At 32.9% G+C, this 19,151-nt stretch overlaps 1 protein-coding gene and 1 long non-coding RNA gene across 2 annotated transcripts; both read left to right on the top strand.

The window, feature by feature from the left end:
* Window positions 1–2,687: 2,687 nt before the first annotated feature.
* Window positions 2,688–5,359, top strand: LOC111700686 (uncharacterized). The gene is made up of 3 exons (XR_002765030.1): window positions 2,688–2,755; window positions 3,199–3,381; window positions 5,300–5,359. It is a non-coding gene; the product is annotated as an uncharacterized LOC111700686 (long non-coding RNA).
* Window positions 5,360–6,193: 834 nt separating this feature from the next.
* On the top strand, window positions 6,194–18,794 carry LOC111700690 (reticulocyte-binding protein 2 homolog a). The gene is made up of 14 exons (XM_023471691.1): window positions 6,194–6,261; window positions 7,652–7,724; window positions 8,582–8,998; window positions 9,531–9,830; window positions 10,606–10,697; window positions 11,019–11,342; window positions 11,421–11,492; window positions 11,559–11,622; window positions 13,058–13,137; window positions 13,626–13,885; window positions 14,180–14,590; window positions 15,104–15,213; window positions 16,163–16,223; window positions 18,648–18,794. Exons 2-14 carry the CDS (start codon window positions 7,690–7,692, stop codon window positions 18,792–18,794), a joined length of 2,373 nt encoding a protein of 790 aa, XP_023327459.1. The 5' UTR covers window positions 6,194–6,261; window positions 7,652–7,689.
* The last annotated feature ends 357 nt before the right edge of the window (window positions 18,795–19,151 follow it).

The following is a 19,151-nucleotide window of genomic DNA, read 5'->3' as shown; positions in this document are numbered from 1 at the left end:
AAAAATGTCGTCTTCACAATTTAGATTTTTTTCAAAACAGATATAATTATATGATTAACATTAAAAATATTGTTTCTTAAAGGGACAGTAAAGGAAAAATGAAAGGGGGTATAGGCTGAAAGCTAATCACATTAGCTCTTGATCGCGACCCATGAAAGTTTTATCTGATGTTACTATCTCGAGAAATTGATATAAAACTGTGTTAAAATCATACGAAAGTTCATATATGTAAAATTTAGAAATCTTATTGTAAATCAATTTCTCGAGATAGGAACATCAGATAAAACTTTCATGGGTCGCGATCGAGAGCTAAAGTGATTAGCTTTCAGTCTATACCCCCTTTTATTTTTCCTTTACTGTCCCTTTAATATATTAATTCACAAAGTATCTATCAGATTTTGAAGTGTTAACGTTCTAAAATGAAGGTGCCCCTGTCTACATAGACGTTTACCAGAAATAAAGATTTATGTTGAAAATCACCTTAATTCTTTGTTTTCATAATCAATGATCATAAAAATTCTTTGTTTTTTTCTCCTTTTAAAATGTTAGTAAACAATTTTTGGACATCGTAACCAATACTTTTGGACATCGTAACCAATACTTTTGGACATCGTAACCAAAGTTCAAAATGATTTTCTAGAAAAGGACTGAATACTTTAATTGTTAATTAAGTTTGGGCGTTAAAGTGACTCCAAGGTAATTATTCATTTGGTGTACAGTCCCGTTTTGCCTCACACAGTGCGCATGTGTACTCTATAACTTGCCTAAGCTGCTTACAGGTTAGTCCGGTACTTCATAAGAAAATTTACAGTACACTCCACTAAAACCTAATATTCTTTCGGTCAGAGTGCTGCACTGCAGTCGCACCTAAAGCCTTTGTGTTCTGTCAGCTCAAACAATCTAAGTTTGAAAAATCAAAGGTTTACATCATCAAGTCTAACCAGGCGTGTAGATAAATTTGTCAGCAAAGGTTTTACCGAACATAATTTTTAATATCTTTAAAAGCTTTTTTCAAATTTCTTTATTCATGATTAGGTTTTTGCGCAACAGTAAAAATTTGCTAAAAATATGAATTTGCATGAATGCAAAAACTCGGTTCAGAAGAGCCAGAGAGGTTAAAATCATAAAAATATTCTTAGGTTGGCTTTAAAATAAAGGCTTAATTGTTCTACTATTCTTTATTCCTAATCAAAGATGAGATCCTAATAAAAAATATAAAAAATCAAATGTTAAAATGTGTTGAAGTCCCGAGAATAGAAAGCTTTAAAAATTTAAAATTAAATTGAGTGAAACAGCCGATGTCAAACTTAATCCTGGCTTTACATAGTACAAAGAAACAGAATGAAGTTTTTCCCAAATACGATAATCAAGCTTCTGATTACCACTTCCCCCTCCTANTTCTTATATTATTATTCAGTAAACCCTGTTAAAATCTATATATTGGTGCATTCTTATATTATTATTCAGTAAACCCTGTTTAGTTCTATATATTGGTTCATGCTTATATTATAATTCAGTAAACCCTGTTCACTTCTATATATTGGTTCATTCTTATATTATTATTCAGTAAACCCTGTTCATTTTTATATATTGGTTCATTCTTAATTATATCATTATTAAGTAAACCCTGTTATTGGTTCATTCTTAAATTATTATTTAGTAAACTCTGTTCAGTTCTTAACAATGTTTTATTTAGATTTTAATATATTGTAATCTGATCATTTTCCTGTTACAATATCACTAGATTTTTCGTTTATATCCAAAAAAAATGAATTCAACAAGTTTGAATTTTGTTTTCAAATAATAATCACAAAGCTTTTAAGTTTGACTTTTCCCATTTAAAGTGATTTCAATTTAGTTTTTATTTCCGTTCAATTTCATTCAGTATGAACCTCAAATATGGATCGTCTAATCATTAACGAAATATAATAATCTGATTTTTGTACTTTTCGAAATTAAATCCGTAATTCAAAAAGACTGTGTCGCACACCATAGATATTTTAAACTAAAAAGTCGGTAAGATCAAAGGTTTACACCATCAGATGGCAAAGATACAGAGATTATAAAATTTGAGTTTGTGGCAAAAACTCAGTTCCTTTCTGAGATCGAATTTGATCTTCACATCCAATGTGAGCACTTTTAAATTTAAGGATCAATGGTAAATCCCTCAATTGAAGTTAACACGGATAAAATTATCCGGTAGATCTATAAGATAGAGAGAGATCAACACTTGATCTCAAGATAGGGAGAGATCAATACTTGATCTCAAGATACAATACTTGATCTCAAGATAGGGAGAGATCAATACTTGATCTCAAGATAAGGAGAGATCAATACTTGATCTCAAGATAGGGAGAGATCAATACTTGATCTCAAGATAGGGAGAGATCAATACTTGATCTCAAGGTGCCAACACAAAAGTTCTGAATTTCTTTCATAATTATACAAAATGTGTTTTTAAAGGCTCTAAAGGGAATGTTTGCGTGAAAAGAATGAAAAAGATAATTAAGCTTTATGCATTGTTTGAAATAAATTAATTTAAAAAAAATATACAGTAATTTTTTCTCGTTTTAAAAAATAATGATTTGTTAAAAGTAATTTTAAAAACATTATCTTTTTTCCGCTCCAATATGATATTGTCCAAAGGTTATATTTACAGAAAATATGAATAACTGAAATGTAGAAAAAGCGCTCAAACTTCCAAATCTGGTGAAAACGGGAAACTTTAATTTCAAGACTGGGTTAAAAACAAAAGGTAAAATACATATTATTATTTAAACTTTGAGAATAACCATCTCTCTGATATTGTGAACAGTAAACACTGTTCGCTGTTAACTTTAGAATTTAGTAGATTTTATTTTAAGATTGATCTTAGAGTAATAGAGTTGATTTTGATTTTAAGTTTAGAATAATAGATTTTATTTTAAGATTGATTATAGAGTATAAGAAGATCGAGCTGATTTTGATATTAAGTTTTAAAAAATTGATCAAGATTATAGATTTGAATTTAATATTTATTTTAAAGTGATAGTGTTGATTTCGATGTTAAGTTATATAATAGATTTGATTTGAAGATCGATCTTAGAGTAGTAAATTTGATTTCGATTTTAAGAATAAAATAGTAGATTTAATTTTAATATTGATTTTGGAGTAATACAGTTGATTTCAATATCATCATCATTGATGTATTTATATTAGAGGTAAAGGGATTGAACTCAATGTTTCGTCAGAAAAATTCAAGAAACAACTCTGCTGAAAATTTTCTAAGGCGAATAGAAGAGAAGGATAAAGATGAATTCAGGGCGCTTCTTCTCAACAAATCTAAACTTCGTAGAGTTCAGAGAAAGAATATAGAACCTGGTCTGATTAGACAGCACCAAGGTAGGACCAAGCGGAATTACCCCCCCCCGCGCCCACCTCTCCAAAAAAGTTTTCCCCAAATCATGTTTTATTTGATTTTTATTTCTATTTCATCCTCCATATTCATTTAAAGTTTCTGATGGTCACATAAAATGATTACAGTTAAAGTAAAGTCCAACTACAGGGTGTCCCAAAAAACATGGGAATTCAGTGACGAATTCGATATAGTCTTTTTAAATAATTCTTAGATTTAGTATAGTGATACCTACTGAGAAAGCTGTGATCCGTAAAATTTTCGTCTGCTATGTTTATAGTTTGTTTGTTTATGTTTAGACTGCGTACGGTTGTACTTAGTAAATCAAGGAAATTATAATAGTATACAAACAGAGTAAACATGTCCGTATTCACTGTTCATCTTGAGGAGACATTATGGACACATCTTTACAACCATTTACCGTTTTCATTAAATAACTTCTAGCAGACATAATTATATTATCTCTATTGAAATTAGATGTTACAATGCTAATTCATATTATTCATATTATTGGGACACCCTGTACATATTAGGAATGTTTATTGTTTATCTCTTGATTTTCCACATTTTCTCCTCATTTTGTATTTTTTGTTTGTCATTTCACATTTATGTATGTTTGGCTTGTCCGTCACAAACAAAATAAGAAAAATCTTTGAATTCTGCATTGTCGTTTATTTTTAAATTTAAAACTCTTAAGATGACTATGAACGCAAATGCACTCTGAAAGCCTTAATTATGCAATATGCATGCATTATGCCTACAATATGCATAAAGCATATGTGGTGTGGAAAAACCTAAGTTTATTATGTTTAGATGTTTGGAAAGATGAGAAATGAATCCTACATTTGTTATAATTAGATGTACTGGGCTATAATGGCGATTCGCGCCCATCTTTTATTTAAACTTTTAATGGTTGCTCAATCTTTCAGCATTTTCTTTACGATAAAACAGAAATATAATGTTTTGCGCATTTGCAATTTTGTTTTCCTGGAGTTTTAATATTTTAGGAAAATCAAAAACTTTTGAAAACCACTTTTTCTAATTCTGAGGTTTATCCCTTGGGTCATGTGAGGTCCCACACAAAATTTGAGCCCGATCGGTTCAGCCGTTTTGACGTTTATTGGATATAATGTGAAAGTACAAAAGCTGTATTAAGATTATATTGCATTAAAATGGAATTAAAGGGAAACATAAATTACAATTCCACTTAAAGGGGATTGAGGACTGGATATGGGACTCTCAGATTTGAAAACTCTGACTCTTGCTCCTCTTGAATCTGGTCGCTCTCCTGGACTCTGTGACTCTTTACTTCCTCAGACTTCAAACTCTGGCGGCCCCATATTTTTACCCTCCTAACCCCTCCTTCCCGAAGCAGGTCCCTTCTTTCTAAGAGGCTTCCACACAACTCAACTTATTTATTGTTAGGTCTCCTTTTATATCCTGGCACCCCACCTTTCTCACCCCTGTTAAAAGAGAACAAGAATTGGAATATGTTGAAAAAAACAGGATCATAGAAGCCGCCTAAGATGGTCAACTAAACCTGCACCTTGCCAAGCTGCCCTGGCCCATTGTTCCGGCAGCTGACTGACCCCCCTTCCCTCGGAGAGATGACCAGCCACGTTGGATAGGGGAGGATGGGGGGTTTGGTCTACACGAACCCTTACAGTGAGGGAGGGNTAGATGTATGGCGAGAGAAGTGTAGAGTCCTACATTTATTATGTTTAGATGTATGGAAAGAGGAGTGTAGAGTCCTACATTTATTATGTTTAGATGTATGAGGAGTGTAGAATCCTACATTTATTATGTTTAGATGTCATGTATGGAAAGAGAAGTGTAGAATCCTACATTTATTATGTTTAGATGTATGGAAAGAGGAGTGTAGAATCCTACATTTATTATGTTTAGATGTATGGAGAGAGGAATGTAGAATCCTACAGGAAAAATCTCTAACCCTTTCAAGGTATAATTAGTTATAGTTTAGTAAAGATAGTTTGATAAGAAATTTAATAGTACAACGTTTAACTGAGCGTTCATACCCGTTTCCTGAATTTAGCTAGCGCGCTTGAACATTGAATTTAACTAGCACACTTGAACACTTATTTTAGCTAGCACGCTTAAACACTGAATTTAATTACCGCGCTTATACATTAAATTTTCATATCAAAACTAAAGACGATTCTAAAAGTTAGATATTTAAACTGTAAATGATCAAATTTAAACCCTAATAAAAAACAACACCGCCTGAATGGCCTGAGATTCGTTGAAAAGTGCCTAAATTCAGCCAAAACTGGCCATATTTGAATTAAATTAGTCAAGTTTAGAAATGGCGTTAAACTCCATTAAACGGATGAAAAATACGTCTTGTTTCAGTCAAGTTTAGATATGTCTTTAAATCCAATCCATAAGAATAAGACTTTTGGTATAAAGAGTATATATATATAAGCACTGAGGTAAGGTTCGATGCTCCTGGGGCGCGAACTCGCTCAGAGATAAAGGGTGTGGGTTCGCTCCTGTCCTCCTCTCTTGAAGGATGGAGAGTAAGGTCTGCGTGTGGAGCTGGTAGGGGTGACAGCTCTCGGTTGTCAATATCAGTTTAACGGAATGAGGCAACTAATACAAAGGTATCCCGTGTCTCATTTTCTCTGAAACAACACATTGTAAAATGTGTGTTTACCATCATAAGGATTTATAGAGATTGTAGAGATTCTTCCAACAGGGATCACAGGGGTGTTGACATCCTGGAATATAAACCAGATAGATGTAATCATTCCGATCAAATAAATCTTGTTTCAGGAATATAGAAGAGAATTTGTTTAGTTTGTCCAATCTAGTTTTCAGCACAGATTCAAGGAAGAAACAAATAAAAGGTAAATACAATAGAAAACCATTGAAACTTTTTCGTCCAATTTTTAATGTTAGTTAAAATATTTTATTCTAAAAAGTGTTCATGAAAAATGAAATGGATTGTATGTTGAAACGGTACGGTACCCAGATTTTACTTTAAATATAAATTTATCTTAAACCAGGTTGAGGATTAAAGGATATCTCTATAAAACTAACAACCCAATTTACCCAGAGAAAGGATTAATGGACCTACAGAATCAGAGTTACCTTGATTAAAATTATCTTTAATCTCTCTAGGCCTAGTATCAGAGTATACCAGGAGAAAAGATTAAACTTAAACCAGTCTAAACCTAGTATCGGAGTATACCAGGAGTAAAGATTAACCTTTATCTCTCTAGACCTAGTATCAGATTATACCAGGAGTAAAGACTAAACTTTAATCTCTCTAGACCTAGTATCAGAGTATACCAGGAGTAAGGATTATACTTTGATCTCTCTAGACCTAGTATCAGAGTATACCAGGAGTAAAGATTAACCTTTATCTCTCTAGACCTAGTATCAGAGTACACAAGGAGTAAAGATAAAACTTTAATCTCTCTAGACATAGTATCAGAGTATACCAGGAGTAAAGATTAAACTTTAATCTCTCTAGACTTAGTATCAGAGTATACCAGGAGTAAAGATTAACCTTTATCTCTCTAGACCTAGTATCAGAGTATACCAGGAGTAAAGATTAACCTTTATCTCTTTAGACCTAGTATCAGAGTACACAAGGAGTAAAGATTAAACCTAATCTCTCAAGACCTAGTATTAGAGTATACCAAGAGTAAGGATTATACTTTAATCTCTCTAGAACTAGTATCAGAGTATACCAGGAGAAAAGATTAACCTTTAATTTCTCTAGACCTAGTATCAAAGTATACAAGGAGTAAAGATTAAATTTTGATCTCTCTAGACCTAGTATCAGATTATACCAGGAGTAAAGATTAAACTTTAATCTCTCTAGACCTAGTATCAGAATAAACCAGGAGTAAGGATTAAACTTTAATATCTCTAGACCTAGTATCAGAGTACACTAGGAGTAAGGATTAAGCTTTAATCTCTCTAGACATAGTATCAGAGTACACCAGAAGTAAGGATTAAACTTTACCTTTCTAGAACTAGTATCAGAGTACACCAGGAGTAAGGTTTAAACTTTAATATTTCTAGACCTAGTATCAGAGTACACCAGGAGTAAGGATTAAACTTTAACATCTCTAGACCTAATATCAGAATAAACCAGGAGTGAGGATTAAACTTTAATATCTCTAGACCTAGTATCAGAGTACACCAGGAGTAAGGATTGAACTTTAATATCTCTAGACCTAGTATCAGAGTACACCAGGAGTAAGGATTAAACTTTAATATTTCTAGACCTAGTATCAGAGTACACTAGGAGTAAGGACTACAGGATGACCATGGTTGAGGCTCTTGTCTCTACGAACAGGTCTTAAACCTAAATTTTTATATGCTGTTCAATATTATACTGGTAAATTTATAAATTTATCTTTACATGAAAAATCACGTAGGCGTTGAGATGTTTTTGACGAAAAAGGTTTCAAATATATTTTTTATTCTCAAATAAAAATGTTTAAATTTGTAAATTCATTTTTCAATTTACACCTAATCGGGCTAAAAAATAAGTATCACAGAAATACAGGGTGAGTCAAAAAAATTCTAAATTTTTTTCAATATTTTATGGAATTATTTTTTGGAATTTTTTTTTGGTACTCCAATGGCCCAAAAATAAACTTTTTCTCTCTCAAAATCTAAAGTTCAGAAAAGCAAAAATGTGTATGTATCTTATTTCTATCAAATTCTAAAATTTTGAAAATATTGAAGAACAGAATCACAGACAATTTCAGTTCTGGTGAAATTTTTAAAGAAAATTGTTTTTCAATGGCTCCTCAGTTTTCAATTGAACAGCGTATATTTATAGCTTTACAATATAGCATGAAGAAGGGAACTAAAGGATTTAAAAAAACATTTCCTTGAAAATTAGACCAGAACTTGAAATTGCGAATTTTCTTATTGCAATTTTTAAATTCTGTAATTCAATATTAATAAAATTCTAAAAAAAATTTTAAATCCTTTTTGTTTGTTTATTTCCTTGTGGTTTTTAGCAAATTTTTTAAAAAAAAATTTATATCTATTTTGATGGTTATTATCGTTAGAACTGACCAGGGTCAACCCAGACCCAAAATATATTTTCAATAAATGTGGAACTAACATCTACTTTTTTTACTCTACAGAGGTTTGGTCCATCACCATCACTGAATTTGAAATCTAGTTGAATATATCTAGGGTTTCCAAAGCAGTTCTGCATGAACGGGGACGAGTTCGAAGTAAGGCAGAGTTTCAGAGAGCTCTTGAGAAGATCAGATCCCTGAGAACCCTGATCATGGACGGACTCAAGGTGCTCAACATACAGGTGGAGGAGCACATGATCGACTCCAAGTTTAACTCTGACCAAGGAGAGAACACGGTTGATTTAGTTCATCAGATACCTGGAGATGAGGATGGAGCACACCCTGGAGATTATCAGAAACCTGGAGAAGAAGACGGTGGACACTCTGAACTCAATTTTCAACTCCGGGTTAAGGGTTCAGGTCAGGAGGAACATCAAGATCAAGATTGTCCGGAAAAGTCTGATGATAGTTCTGTGTTGAAGGTACAAGATATTCCTGGTTCTCCAGATCTCAGCTCTGACAGCGGGTTCAGGTATGGAGGAGAGAAAAACTCAATTTAAAATTTTTTCTTTGTATCGTTTAAAATCTAAATCCAAGAATTAATAATGATTAACAAGGACAGAACAATAATATTTATTATTTTAATCAAACTAAAATGAATCATTCAAATTAAGATAAATTACAAAGAAACTGAACAGTAAAAAACTTGCCACAAATGACAAAATTAATTGAAATAGAATAAGTATTCTACAAATTTCCAAAGATAAAATTGATTTTAGAAAACCAATGAATAAAATGAAATAAAAAAGGACGAAATTAACAGAAGAAATTACTAAAAATGTAAATAAAGAAACTGCGAACTCGCCACCAACTCTAAGCAACTCTAATTTTCTAATCCGTATATCAACCTAACGAGTGATGGTGTAAACCTTTGATATTTTAAACTTAGACTACTTAATCTAGCCGAAAACATCAAATATCAAAGACCACATCATTAGGTTGCAAAGATAGAAGGATTAGAAAATTAGGGTTTTAGGCGAGTAAACAGTTCAGCTTTGTTTTAGAACAATCCCCGAGGAAGAAAACCCAGGTCTAAACGAGAAGAAAAGAGAAACAGTAAAATCTGAATTAAAAAACAGTGTTGTAAAACAAGATCACGTTAAGAATGGAATTGAAGATGACAGGGGAAAAAACGAGTTCACGAAAGAAGAGGATTTTGAAGATTTTGAGGATTATTACGAGGATTACGAGGATATCTATGAGGATGAGGATGGAGATGATGACTGCGAAAGTAAAATTATTCAGGCTTCAATTAAAAACTCTTCTCTACTAGAACTAGAGCTATATTTTAGCCAACCCAAAAGGTAGAAATTGTTTAACCTTTGACATCAAAAATGCAGAGAACATATTTTACATTAACTACTACTCGCTTTACATGAAGACTTTATAAGTTTTGAAATTTCTTTAAAACAAGATGCAAGATTATTTTTAAATTATAATGTAGAGAACAAATTTTAAAGGGACAGACCGGCTATATAATTAAATAAACTAATTCTGAAAACGTATCCACACAGGATTTACAGATCTTTAAAAAGTTTTATATGTTTCAAGTGAATCCTAAAGAAGCTTTCCACAACACTGCATACTCAGTTCAACTCAGCCGGTCTGTCCCTTTAAAGAACCATTTTTCACGATTGAAATTTAATATTGTTAACTAATTCATTCTCAATTTTTTTTTTTACTGCCACAGGAGTCCCTATTAATATCATTTAATGTTTATAAAAGAATATGAGAGCTTATGAACTTGAACAGAAAAGAATTAAATCAATTGAAAGTTTTATTTTTGATAAAATTAAGCCTCAGATGTAGTCTTAAAACTCTCATGTTTTAATTTCCTTGTCTTATATTTTTGCCAACCGATGTTGCATATCTTTGATATTTCAAACTTTAGAATTCTCTATCAAACCAAATAGTCTAAGTTTGAAATATCAAAGGTTTACACCATCAGTTTGCAAAGATATAGGGACTACTCAATTCCTTTGTTGAAATTAGGAAATTATAGTTTTAATCAAGGTTTATTTCTTCCCACGCATAAAAAAATCATAAAAATGTCAAACTAGAACGGAACTAACTCTGTAGGTGGGAGATATTTGATATAGCTGAGCAGGATGAGACGGAAACAGGTTCTCTCGAATCATCATCTCCTCTTCTTCTAACTCTAGACTCTCCAGGTAGACCTTAAACCATGCTAAGACGAAGAGTGGTTTTGTAAATGTGTTTTTAACGATTAATACTATTTCAACGTATCTTCAGGGTCTCAGATCAAATATCAAATATATTTAGATTTACAAATATATAGAAAATAATCCACAAAAGGAATTTATTTTACGCCTCATAACTAGAAATCTTGGAAAGGATTCCTGAATGCAAATTAGCTGTTTATAATATTAAGCTAAACTTAAATAATAATATCAAAAGATTCCAATGAAGATAAAAATGAAAGTTAAAAGACCATTCAAACCTTTTTTAGGAACCAATATTGTTGTGTTTAGGAAGATTTGAAGACTTGTTAAAAGACACTCAATCCGAGGTGTCCACTGTGCACTCTCAGGTGTCCACTGTTCACTCTCAGGTGTCTGCCATCCGTCCTCAGGTGTCTGATACATGTTCTGAGGTGTCTACTGATGATCAAATTAATAACCTAGAACCTGTGGCAAAACTATTTAGGAAAAAAGTGAACTCAGGATGTAACCTAAACCTTACTCTGAGTACTTATCCCACCATTGATGACGAAATTACTCCAAGTGCCAATATATTCATGAACAAAGATAGATTTGATCCTTTAAAACATATTCCTAAACTTACTACAAACAAATGTGAGTAATTGTATTTAACTTTTCTATTAGAAAATTTTTAAAAAGTTTTTTATAAAACTTTTTAATTAACTGATTTAGTGTTGGATGAGTTTTTTGTTGGATTTAAAGAAGAAACATTAAAAGAGCTGAATCAGACTTTTACATCCTTAGGTACTTTTAACAATAATTATTCCCATTTACCAACGTAATTATATTTTTATTCTAAATCTAAGAGAGTAAAAACCCCGAATAGGAAACTCAGACCAAAGAAGTTAACTGCAGGAAGAGAGCTTATTATAAGGTAATTTGATCAAGTAATCTGTTGCAAAATATGGATATACTCTAGGCTTTCAACAAATCAACAATTTTAGCTTTTTTCTGTTATAAAAGTGGCTATTTTTAAATGTATTTGCAAATATAAAATATGAAATCCGGACACGATTTATCTGTACCAATGCTTTACTATCAATGTCAATCCGGACATGATTTATCTATACCAGTTCCTAATCTATATCTATCTTTCAAGAAGGTGTTTCAGGACGCTTCTTGTTTGCTAACAACCAAGAAGTAATTACTCTCACACCGTAATCATAGCAGAGTCTAATTCCAACTAAATGTTACAAGTTAAAGTTAATCAACGAAATTACAAGTTTTACTTTGATATATACAACGAAATTAAGCTAATCATGTCACGTAGTTATTTACAGCGCAGTTTAAGATAATGGATCATAATGGGTTTTATGTAGCTATTTACAAACTTAGATAATTCATAATGTACAACACAGTTCAGGTTTACAGATATAGTGTTGCAAGACATTCATTACATATCTATATATAAATTTGGATTGTCTGTCTGTTTGTCTGTCTGTTGTTTGTATCCAATAAACGTCAAAACGGCTGAACCGATCGGGCCCAAATTTTTTGTGGGACATCACGTGACCACAGGGAAGGTTTATGGATGAAAAAAAATTTTAAAAATGTGTTTTAAAGGTTTTCAATCTTGTAGAAAAAAATTTAAATTCTTGAAAATCCACGAATTTTTTTTTAAATCCGCAAAAAAATTTTTTTCTTTGTTTTTAAATGTAAACAAAAAGAACATGTTCACAATTTAAATAGAAGATGGGCGCGAAGCGCCCTAAAATCCTAGAATAGTATATTTCCTATGACCCTACATTTCTGAAATGATGGCACGAGTTTTAAAAAGAAAAAGCTCAGCCATTTTCTTGTTCGTCTGGACTTTCTTGAAAAACTTATTTCTAAAAAGTAGTTCTATACTATTTACCAATTGCCTCAATCAATACTTTAAAAAGTTCTAATGTTCAACTATGGCTTCTTTATAAAAAGTGATTTGAGAATTTATGTTGCAGAAAATATTTAAAGAAAATTGTCACAATTCAATAATTTTCTCGACAACAAACGACAATATGTTCTTTTATATTATTTAGACCGAGGGTACATTGTGAATCGGACATGCGACTCTTTTGCGATTAGTTTTTCTTCCGGGTTATTTAATATTTGTAAAAAATGTTTCTTCTGTGGACCAGATCCCTTCTGGTATAATTTTACAAATAAACATCTGTTTTTAATTAGAAAAAACTTCTCATTTTTATCAAATAAATCTAAAAAATGTTCTCTTACATACTGCACTCTCGGTTCAAATATGTTGCCTAACCGGTCTCTCCCTTTAAATAGTAATATTTTGGACGTCTTTTTAAATTTCTAAATATTCTAACTAGAGAAGTAAAGATGGTGTATGCTAGTTCAAAACATACAAACTATTCAACTCTATGGACGGATATGGTTTTTAGGCTTATAGGTACATTCATAACATACATTACACACATTACTTACATTACATACATTACATTCATTACAGACATTACAGACATTACATACTTTACATACATTAGATCCATTACATATATTACATACATTACATACATTACAAACATTACATACATTACAAACATTACATTCATTACAGATATTACATACATTACATACATTACATAACTGCAAAAGCATACATTTCATAACAAAAAGTACATCTAATTTCTATAAATTTCTAGAAATTTATTTGTTACATCATCTTTATTTTTAATTTGTAATAATTTTGGTCATTTTCTGTAGGACTGAAGAGGATATAAAATATATCGAAATTAATTTCCAAACCCGAGTTATTCTACCTGTGAGAGTAAAACCTTTTTTTTTTTGCCAGTTTGGACAATTTACACTAATACATTACATTTTACATACAATGATACATTGGATGAGTTATGATGAAAAATGTGTTCTCCTTTCTAGGTATCCGACCTAGTGAGGTTAATCTACTAAACCTATGGTTGGATGAGGAGGATTGTATCCTGGAGCAGGTTCGAACCTGTCGGAGGGATCTCTCCAGGGAGGAGGTTAGACTCCGGAGGCGGGTAAGTAAGGTGGTGGAGTGGTTGAAGGAGAAGGGGAGGCAGGAGGAGGAGTGGAGGGAGGAGAGAGAAGAGCAGATTATATTGTGTAAAAGACTGAAACAAGAACTTTGTGTACAAAAGGAGTTTAAACATATCAAGGTAAAAAAATAGTTTTTTATTTAAAATACATTTAATGTTTGAAATAAAATGTTATACTGGAGTAGGCGATTATATCAAGACAATGAATACGACTTTCGTTTTCAATTTTGATTTAAATCAAGCTGTCAAAGAGCATGGATACACATTAATGTAGAAGTAAAGAGAATCTGTCAAGTAAAAAGGTTTCTCTTTGATTACCTGTGAACTTGCAATTCGAAGAAAGCTCGTTAACAATCAAAACTTAGATTAAAAAATTAGTATTCATCATATTTATATAATCACCTACCACTGTAGGATATTGAGAATGAAAGATTGGATAAAGTGAAGGCAGAAAGAGAACGGCGGAGACAGATACGCCGTAGAAAAGAACTCCGCCGGATACAAGATGAAAGAAGAGACGCTGTGAGAAGATGGAGACGGAACCGAATTGAGGTTCAGAATCTCGCAAAACTCCAGCTGGAGGACGAGGTAAGAGCCCTCCTCAGGTCCAAGGTGCTCAAGGAGAAGGAGCGAGACGTGCGAATTAAGTTCAGGAGGCAGGAGATGAACAGGAAGGAGGAGGAGAGGAACCAGGAGGTGAGGGAGAAGGAGATGGAGGTGCTGGAGAGAGAAGTCAGGTTGGAGAGATTAAGGCGGATTGCTCGGAGAAGATTAGGAGTTCATATCATGCCAGTCATCAGGGATAGGTTTACTTTCTCAACCAAGGTATTTTGAACCTGGGACTAAATCTAATGGGTAGGGAGAAGTGGTTGAACCAAGTACCCCTAGTTCAACCAGTTCTCTCTGTGTAATGGGTCAAGCTGACAAAAGTGGTTCAATTAAATGTACTTGGTTCAACCTAGCTTCTCCTAACTCTATATTCAATCTGATCCCTAAATAATTTACTACCAATTCTTTACTCTAATAAGAGTTTCTTAGCATTCATCGACAATCCATACGAATAATAACGTTTAATCGTTAACTAGTACTTCTAAACATCATTAGAGAACCCTATGACTTTTCCCAAGCAAAACGTAAAATTTTTAGAAATAAGATTTTATTAATTTCCGCAATAACTAAACCTTTTGGACTGCAATGAATGTGACTTTTTAAATCTTCTATTTTAGCAAAAATCTCTATTTATCAAAATCTATCCCATGAATCCAACATCTATTGACTTTTAATCCAAAATATGAATGATTATGTATAATCCTGGATATTTTTTTTTTTCATTTAAAGTCCTCTGATGCTAAGCTACCCAATGAGAATGAAGAACCAGAAGTTCCTCTCCTTGCTCCCCTATTCCCACAACCAAGCTGGGACGAAGATCAACTAAGACAAGATCTCAGGTACTAGTTATTACCAGTATATAACCAGTATAACCTGTATAACTAAGCTCACCTAAGACAAGATCTCAGGTACTAGTTATTACCAGCTATATAACTAGTATAACCAGTATAATTAAGATCAACTAAGACAAGATCTAAGGTACTAGTAAGTACAAGCTATATAACCAGTATAACCAGTATAATAACTAAGATCAACTAAGACAAGATCTAAGGTAATAGTTATTACAAGCTATATAACCAGTATAACCAGTATAACTAAGACCAACTAAGACAAGATCTAAGGTACTAGTTATTACTAGTTATATAACCAGTATAACCAGTATAACTAAGATCAACTAAAACAAGATCTAAGGTACTAGTTATTACTAGCTATATAACCAGTATAACCAGTATAACTAAAATCAACTAAGACAAGATCTAAGGTACTAGTTATTACCAGCTATATAACCAGTATAACCAGTATAACTAAGACCAACTAAGACAAGATCTAAGGTACTAGTTATTACTAGTTATATAACCAGTATAATCAGTATAACTAAGATCAACTAAGACAAGATCTAAGGAACTAGTTATTACCAGCTATATAACCAGTTTAACCAGTATAACTAAGATCAACTAAGACAAGATCTAAGGTACTAGATATTACCAGTTATATAACCAGTATAACCAGTAAAACTAAGCTCAACAAAGACAAGATCAAAGGTACCGTTTATTACCAGCTGAGTGAAGCTCAGGATCTAGGGCTAAGCAATATGGTTTCCATTTTTTTCGGATAAATTTGGACCCGTAAAGGCCTAGCTAACCTTTCCTGAGGCTGATAAGAAAATAACGTTAATTATTTTTCAACTCCAAATTTTATAAAACAGTTCCGAGAATGGACTTTTCCGAGTGTTCCGAGACTTTTCATCTTGAACCATAATTTCCATCTTATTGCAAGTTTTTATCTCAGGTTAACCTTGGAGTCCGAACTACGGAGTAGAGGTCTCCTCAACAACAAATATGCAGTACAGGTACACGGTACAGTGCACGGTACAGTACAGGTACACTTACAGTGCACGGTACAGTACAGGTACACTTACATTGCACAGGTACGCTTATAGTGCACGGTACATGACTGTACAGGTACACTTACAGTGCACGGTACAGTACAGGTATACTTACAGTGCACGGTACAGTACAGGTACACTTACAGTGCACGTACAGTACTGTACAGGTACAATTATAGTGCACGGTACAGTACAGGTACACTTACGGTGCACGGTACAGTACAGGTACACTTACAGTGCACGGTACAGTACAGGTACACGGCACAGTGCACAGTACAGTACAGGTACACTTACAGTGCACGGTACAGTACTGGTACACTTACAGTGCACGGTACAGTACAGGTACACTTACAGTGCACGGTACAGTACAGGTACACTTACAGTGCACGGTACAGTACAGGTACGCTTACAGTGCACGGTACAGTACTGTACAGGTACACTTACAGTGCACGGTACAGTACAGGTATACTTACAGTGCACGGTACTGTACAGGTACACGGTACAGTGCACGTTACAGTACACGGTACAGAGTACAGTACATGGTACAGTTCAGGTTAAACAGATCATATTCAACAATTATGCAACCAATCTGAAAACGATTATATCCCACAGGAGCCTGAGAATCTCAGGTTTGCTCATTTTATAATTTTTTATTTTGCATTTTGTATTTTTAATAGATATAATTGATAATATTATTACATATAGTCCGTGTCCGTATATTACGTCTTACCACGTGACAACGATACTGCACTGTCATTGGCTGAAGTACTGGTGACGTACTACGGACTATATGGATTAAATGTAATAATATTATCAATTATATCTATAAAAAATGCAAAATAAAAATTAAATAATTATAACAGGAGCAAACCTTCCTGTTATAATTATTTAATTTTTATTATGCATTTTTTATAGATATAATTGATAATATTATTATATGTTCATGTTGCTGTTAGATATAGTCGCTTTCAGATTGGTTGCATAATTGTTGACTATGATCTGTTTAATACTACAACTTTTATACAAAATCTGGCATATGCCCGTTTTGGTATAATTTTGACACAGTTTTATGTCAATTTCTCAAGACAGGAACATAAGATAGATGTCTTATAGGTATTGTTTAAGACTTGAGATTCTCAGGTTTCATCCTACACCCCTTTTCATTTTTCTTTCACAGTCCCTTTAAGGTACACAATGATAAAACAGCTACAGCACAGTATGAGGAGCTATAGTAGAGTATGTTATAGAGCTACCGTACAGAATGTAGAGCTACAGTACAGTATGTAGAGCTACAGTACAGTATTTAGAGCTACAGTACAGTATGTAGAGCTACAGTACAGTATTTAGAGCTACAGTACAGTATGTAGAGCTACAGTAAGTATGTAGAGTTACAGTACAGAATGTAGAGCTACAGTACAGTATGTAGAGCTACAGTACAGTATGTAGAGCTACAGTACAGTATTTAGAGCTACAGTACAGTATGTAGAGCTACAGTAGAGTATGTAGAGCTACAGTACAGTATGAAGAGCTACAGTACAGTATGTAGAGCTACAGAACAGTATTTAGAGCTACAGTACAGTATGTAGAGATACAGTACAGTATGTAGAGCTACAGTACAGTATTTAGAGCTACAGTACAGTATGTAGAGCTACAGTAAGTATGTAGAGCTACAGTACAGTATGTAGAGCTACAGTACAGTATGTAGAGCTACAGTAAAGTATGCAGAGCTACAGTACAGTATGTAGAGATAAAGTACAGTATGTAGAGCTACAGTACAGTATGTAGAGCTACAGTACAGTATGTAGAGCTACAGTAAAGTATGCAGAGCTACAGTACAGTATGTAGAGATAAAGTACAGTATGAAGAGCTTCAGTTCAGTATGTGGAGCTACAGTACAGTATTTAGAGCTACAGTACAGTATGTAGAGCTACATTACACTACATTTTCGTTTACGTTTCAAATTATGTTTTTTACAGTTTATTAAATGGTTTTAAAAAAAAATAAATCTTGTGCGCAAATTATCCAGTCTCGTGATTTTTGAAAAACGAGTTTTCAGTCTTTGTAGCAATTATGAAATACTGAAAATATATTATTAGGCTTTCATGGGGCTTAGTATACACTGTTAAACAAAAACAAAACAAAGTTGGCGGATTTTTAAAAAAATTCCGTGGATTTTTGAAATTTAATGATGATCCGATGTGTTTGAGGCAAATTTTTTATATTTGATCATCCATAAACCTTACCTGGGGCCATGCAAGGTCCCACTCAAAATTTGGGCCCTATCGGTTTAGCCGTTTTGACGTTTATTGGATAAAAACCTAGCCAGTCTACCCCTTTTAGCAAAATGAGCACATCGGTAAATGTTTCTAAACAGCTTTGATATTTTAGAAAATACTGGAGATGCCAGGGCCCGGTCAGGAGCGCAGAGATACAAAGTCGTCTTTTACTATCGGGGGAAATCCAACAAAAGAAGGAGATGTAAATTCTAGATTTAATCAAAAAGTACGGTTTAATGATCAGTACAGAGTAAAATAAATATTATAAACTTTTCTTTCATTAATTCATTAATACAGAATCGATAAATGATTTCGATCATGGCCAGAATAATTAAATGAGAGTTTTTTTATTCATAGGCAGAAGGCTTAATTTAACATCGGAATCATCAACTTTTAAAAGTTTCAGGTCGTCTTAACAGTCTCATTCTTTGTAGGTAACCCTGTATGTAATTATAGAGAAAGAAAAAAAGGATAATTCTGTAGTTTTATTGTGACATAATAAATTGTCTCCTCATAATATACAGGGTTACCCACAAATTATCCGACTATAAAGACGACCCGATTTTTTTAAATATAACGATTCCTGCAAGGTTGAATGAAGTGTACTGTCTCAAGC

Source organism: Eurytemora carolleeae, unplaced genomic scaffold (genome assembly GCF_000591075.1).
Source record: "Eurytemora carolleeae unplaced genomic scaffold, Eaff_2.0 scaffold413, whole genome shotgun sequence".
Classification (NCBI taxonomy): Eukaryota; Metazoa; Arthropoda; class Copepoda; order Calanoida; family Temoridae; genus Eurytemora; species Eurytemora carolleeae.
The sequence above is the reverse complement of the archived record's forward strand: the minus strand, read 5'-3'. Positions and strand labels throughout refer to the sequence as shown.

What these genes read in the sequence shown, in the direction of transcription:
- LOC111700690 (XM_023471691.1), top strand. Translation starts at nt 7,690, where the DNA reads ATGACCATGGTTGAGGCTCTTGTCTCTACGAACAG. An exon ending in TCAGACTTTTACATCCTTAG is followed by an intron (nt 11,493 to 11,558) that starts GTACTTTTAACA and finishes AATCTAAGAGAG; the next exon opens with TAAAAACCCCGAATAGGAAA. An exon ending in GGTTTACTTTCTCAACCAAG is followed by an intron (nt 14,591 to 15,103) that starts GTATTTTGAACC and finishes TTTCATTTAAAG; the next exon opens with TCCTCTGATGCTAAGCTACC.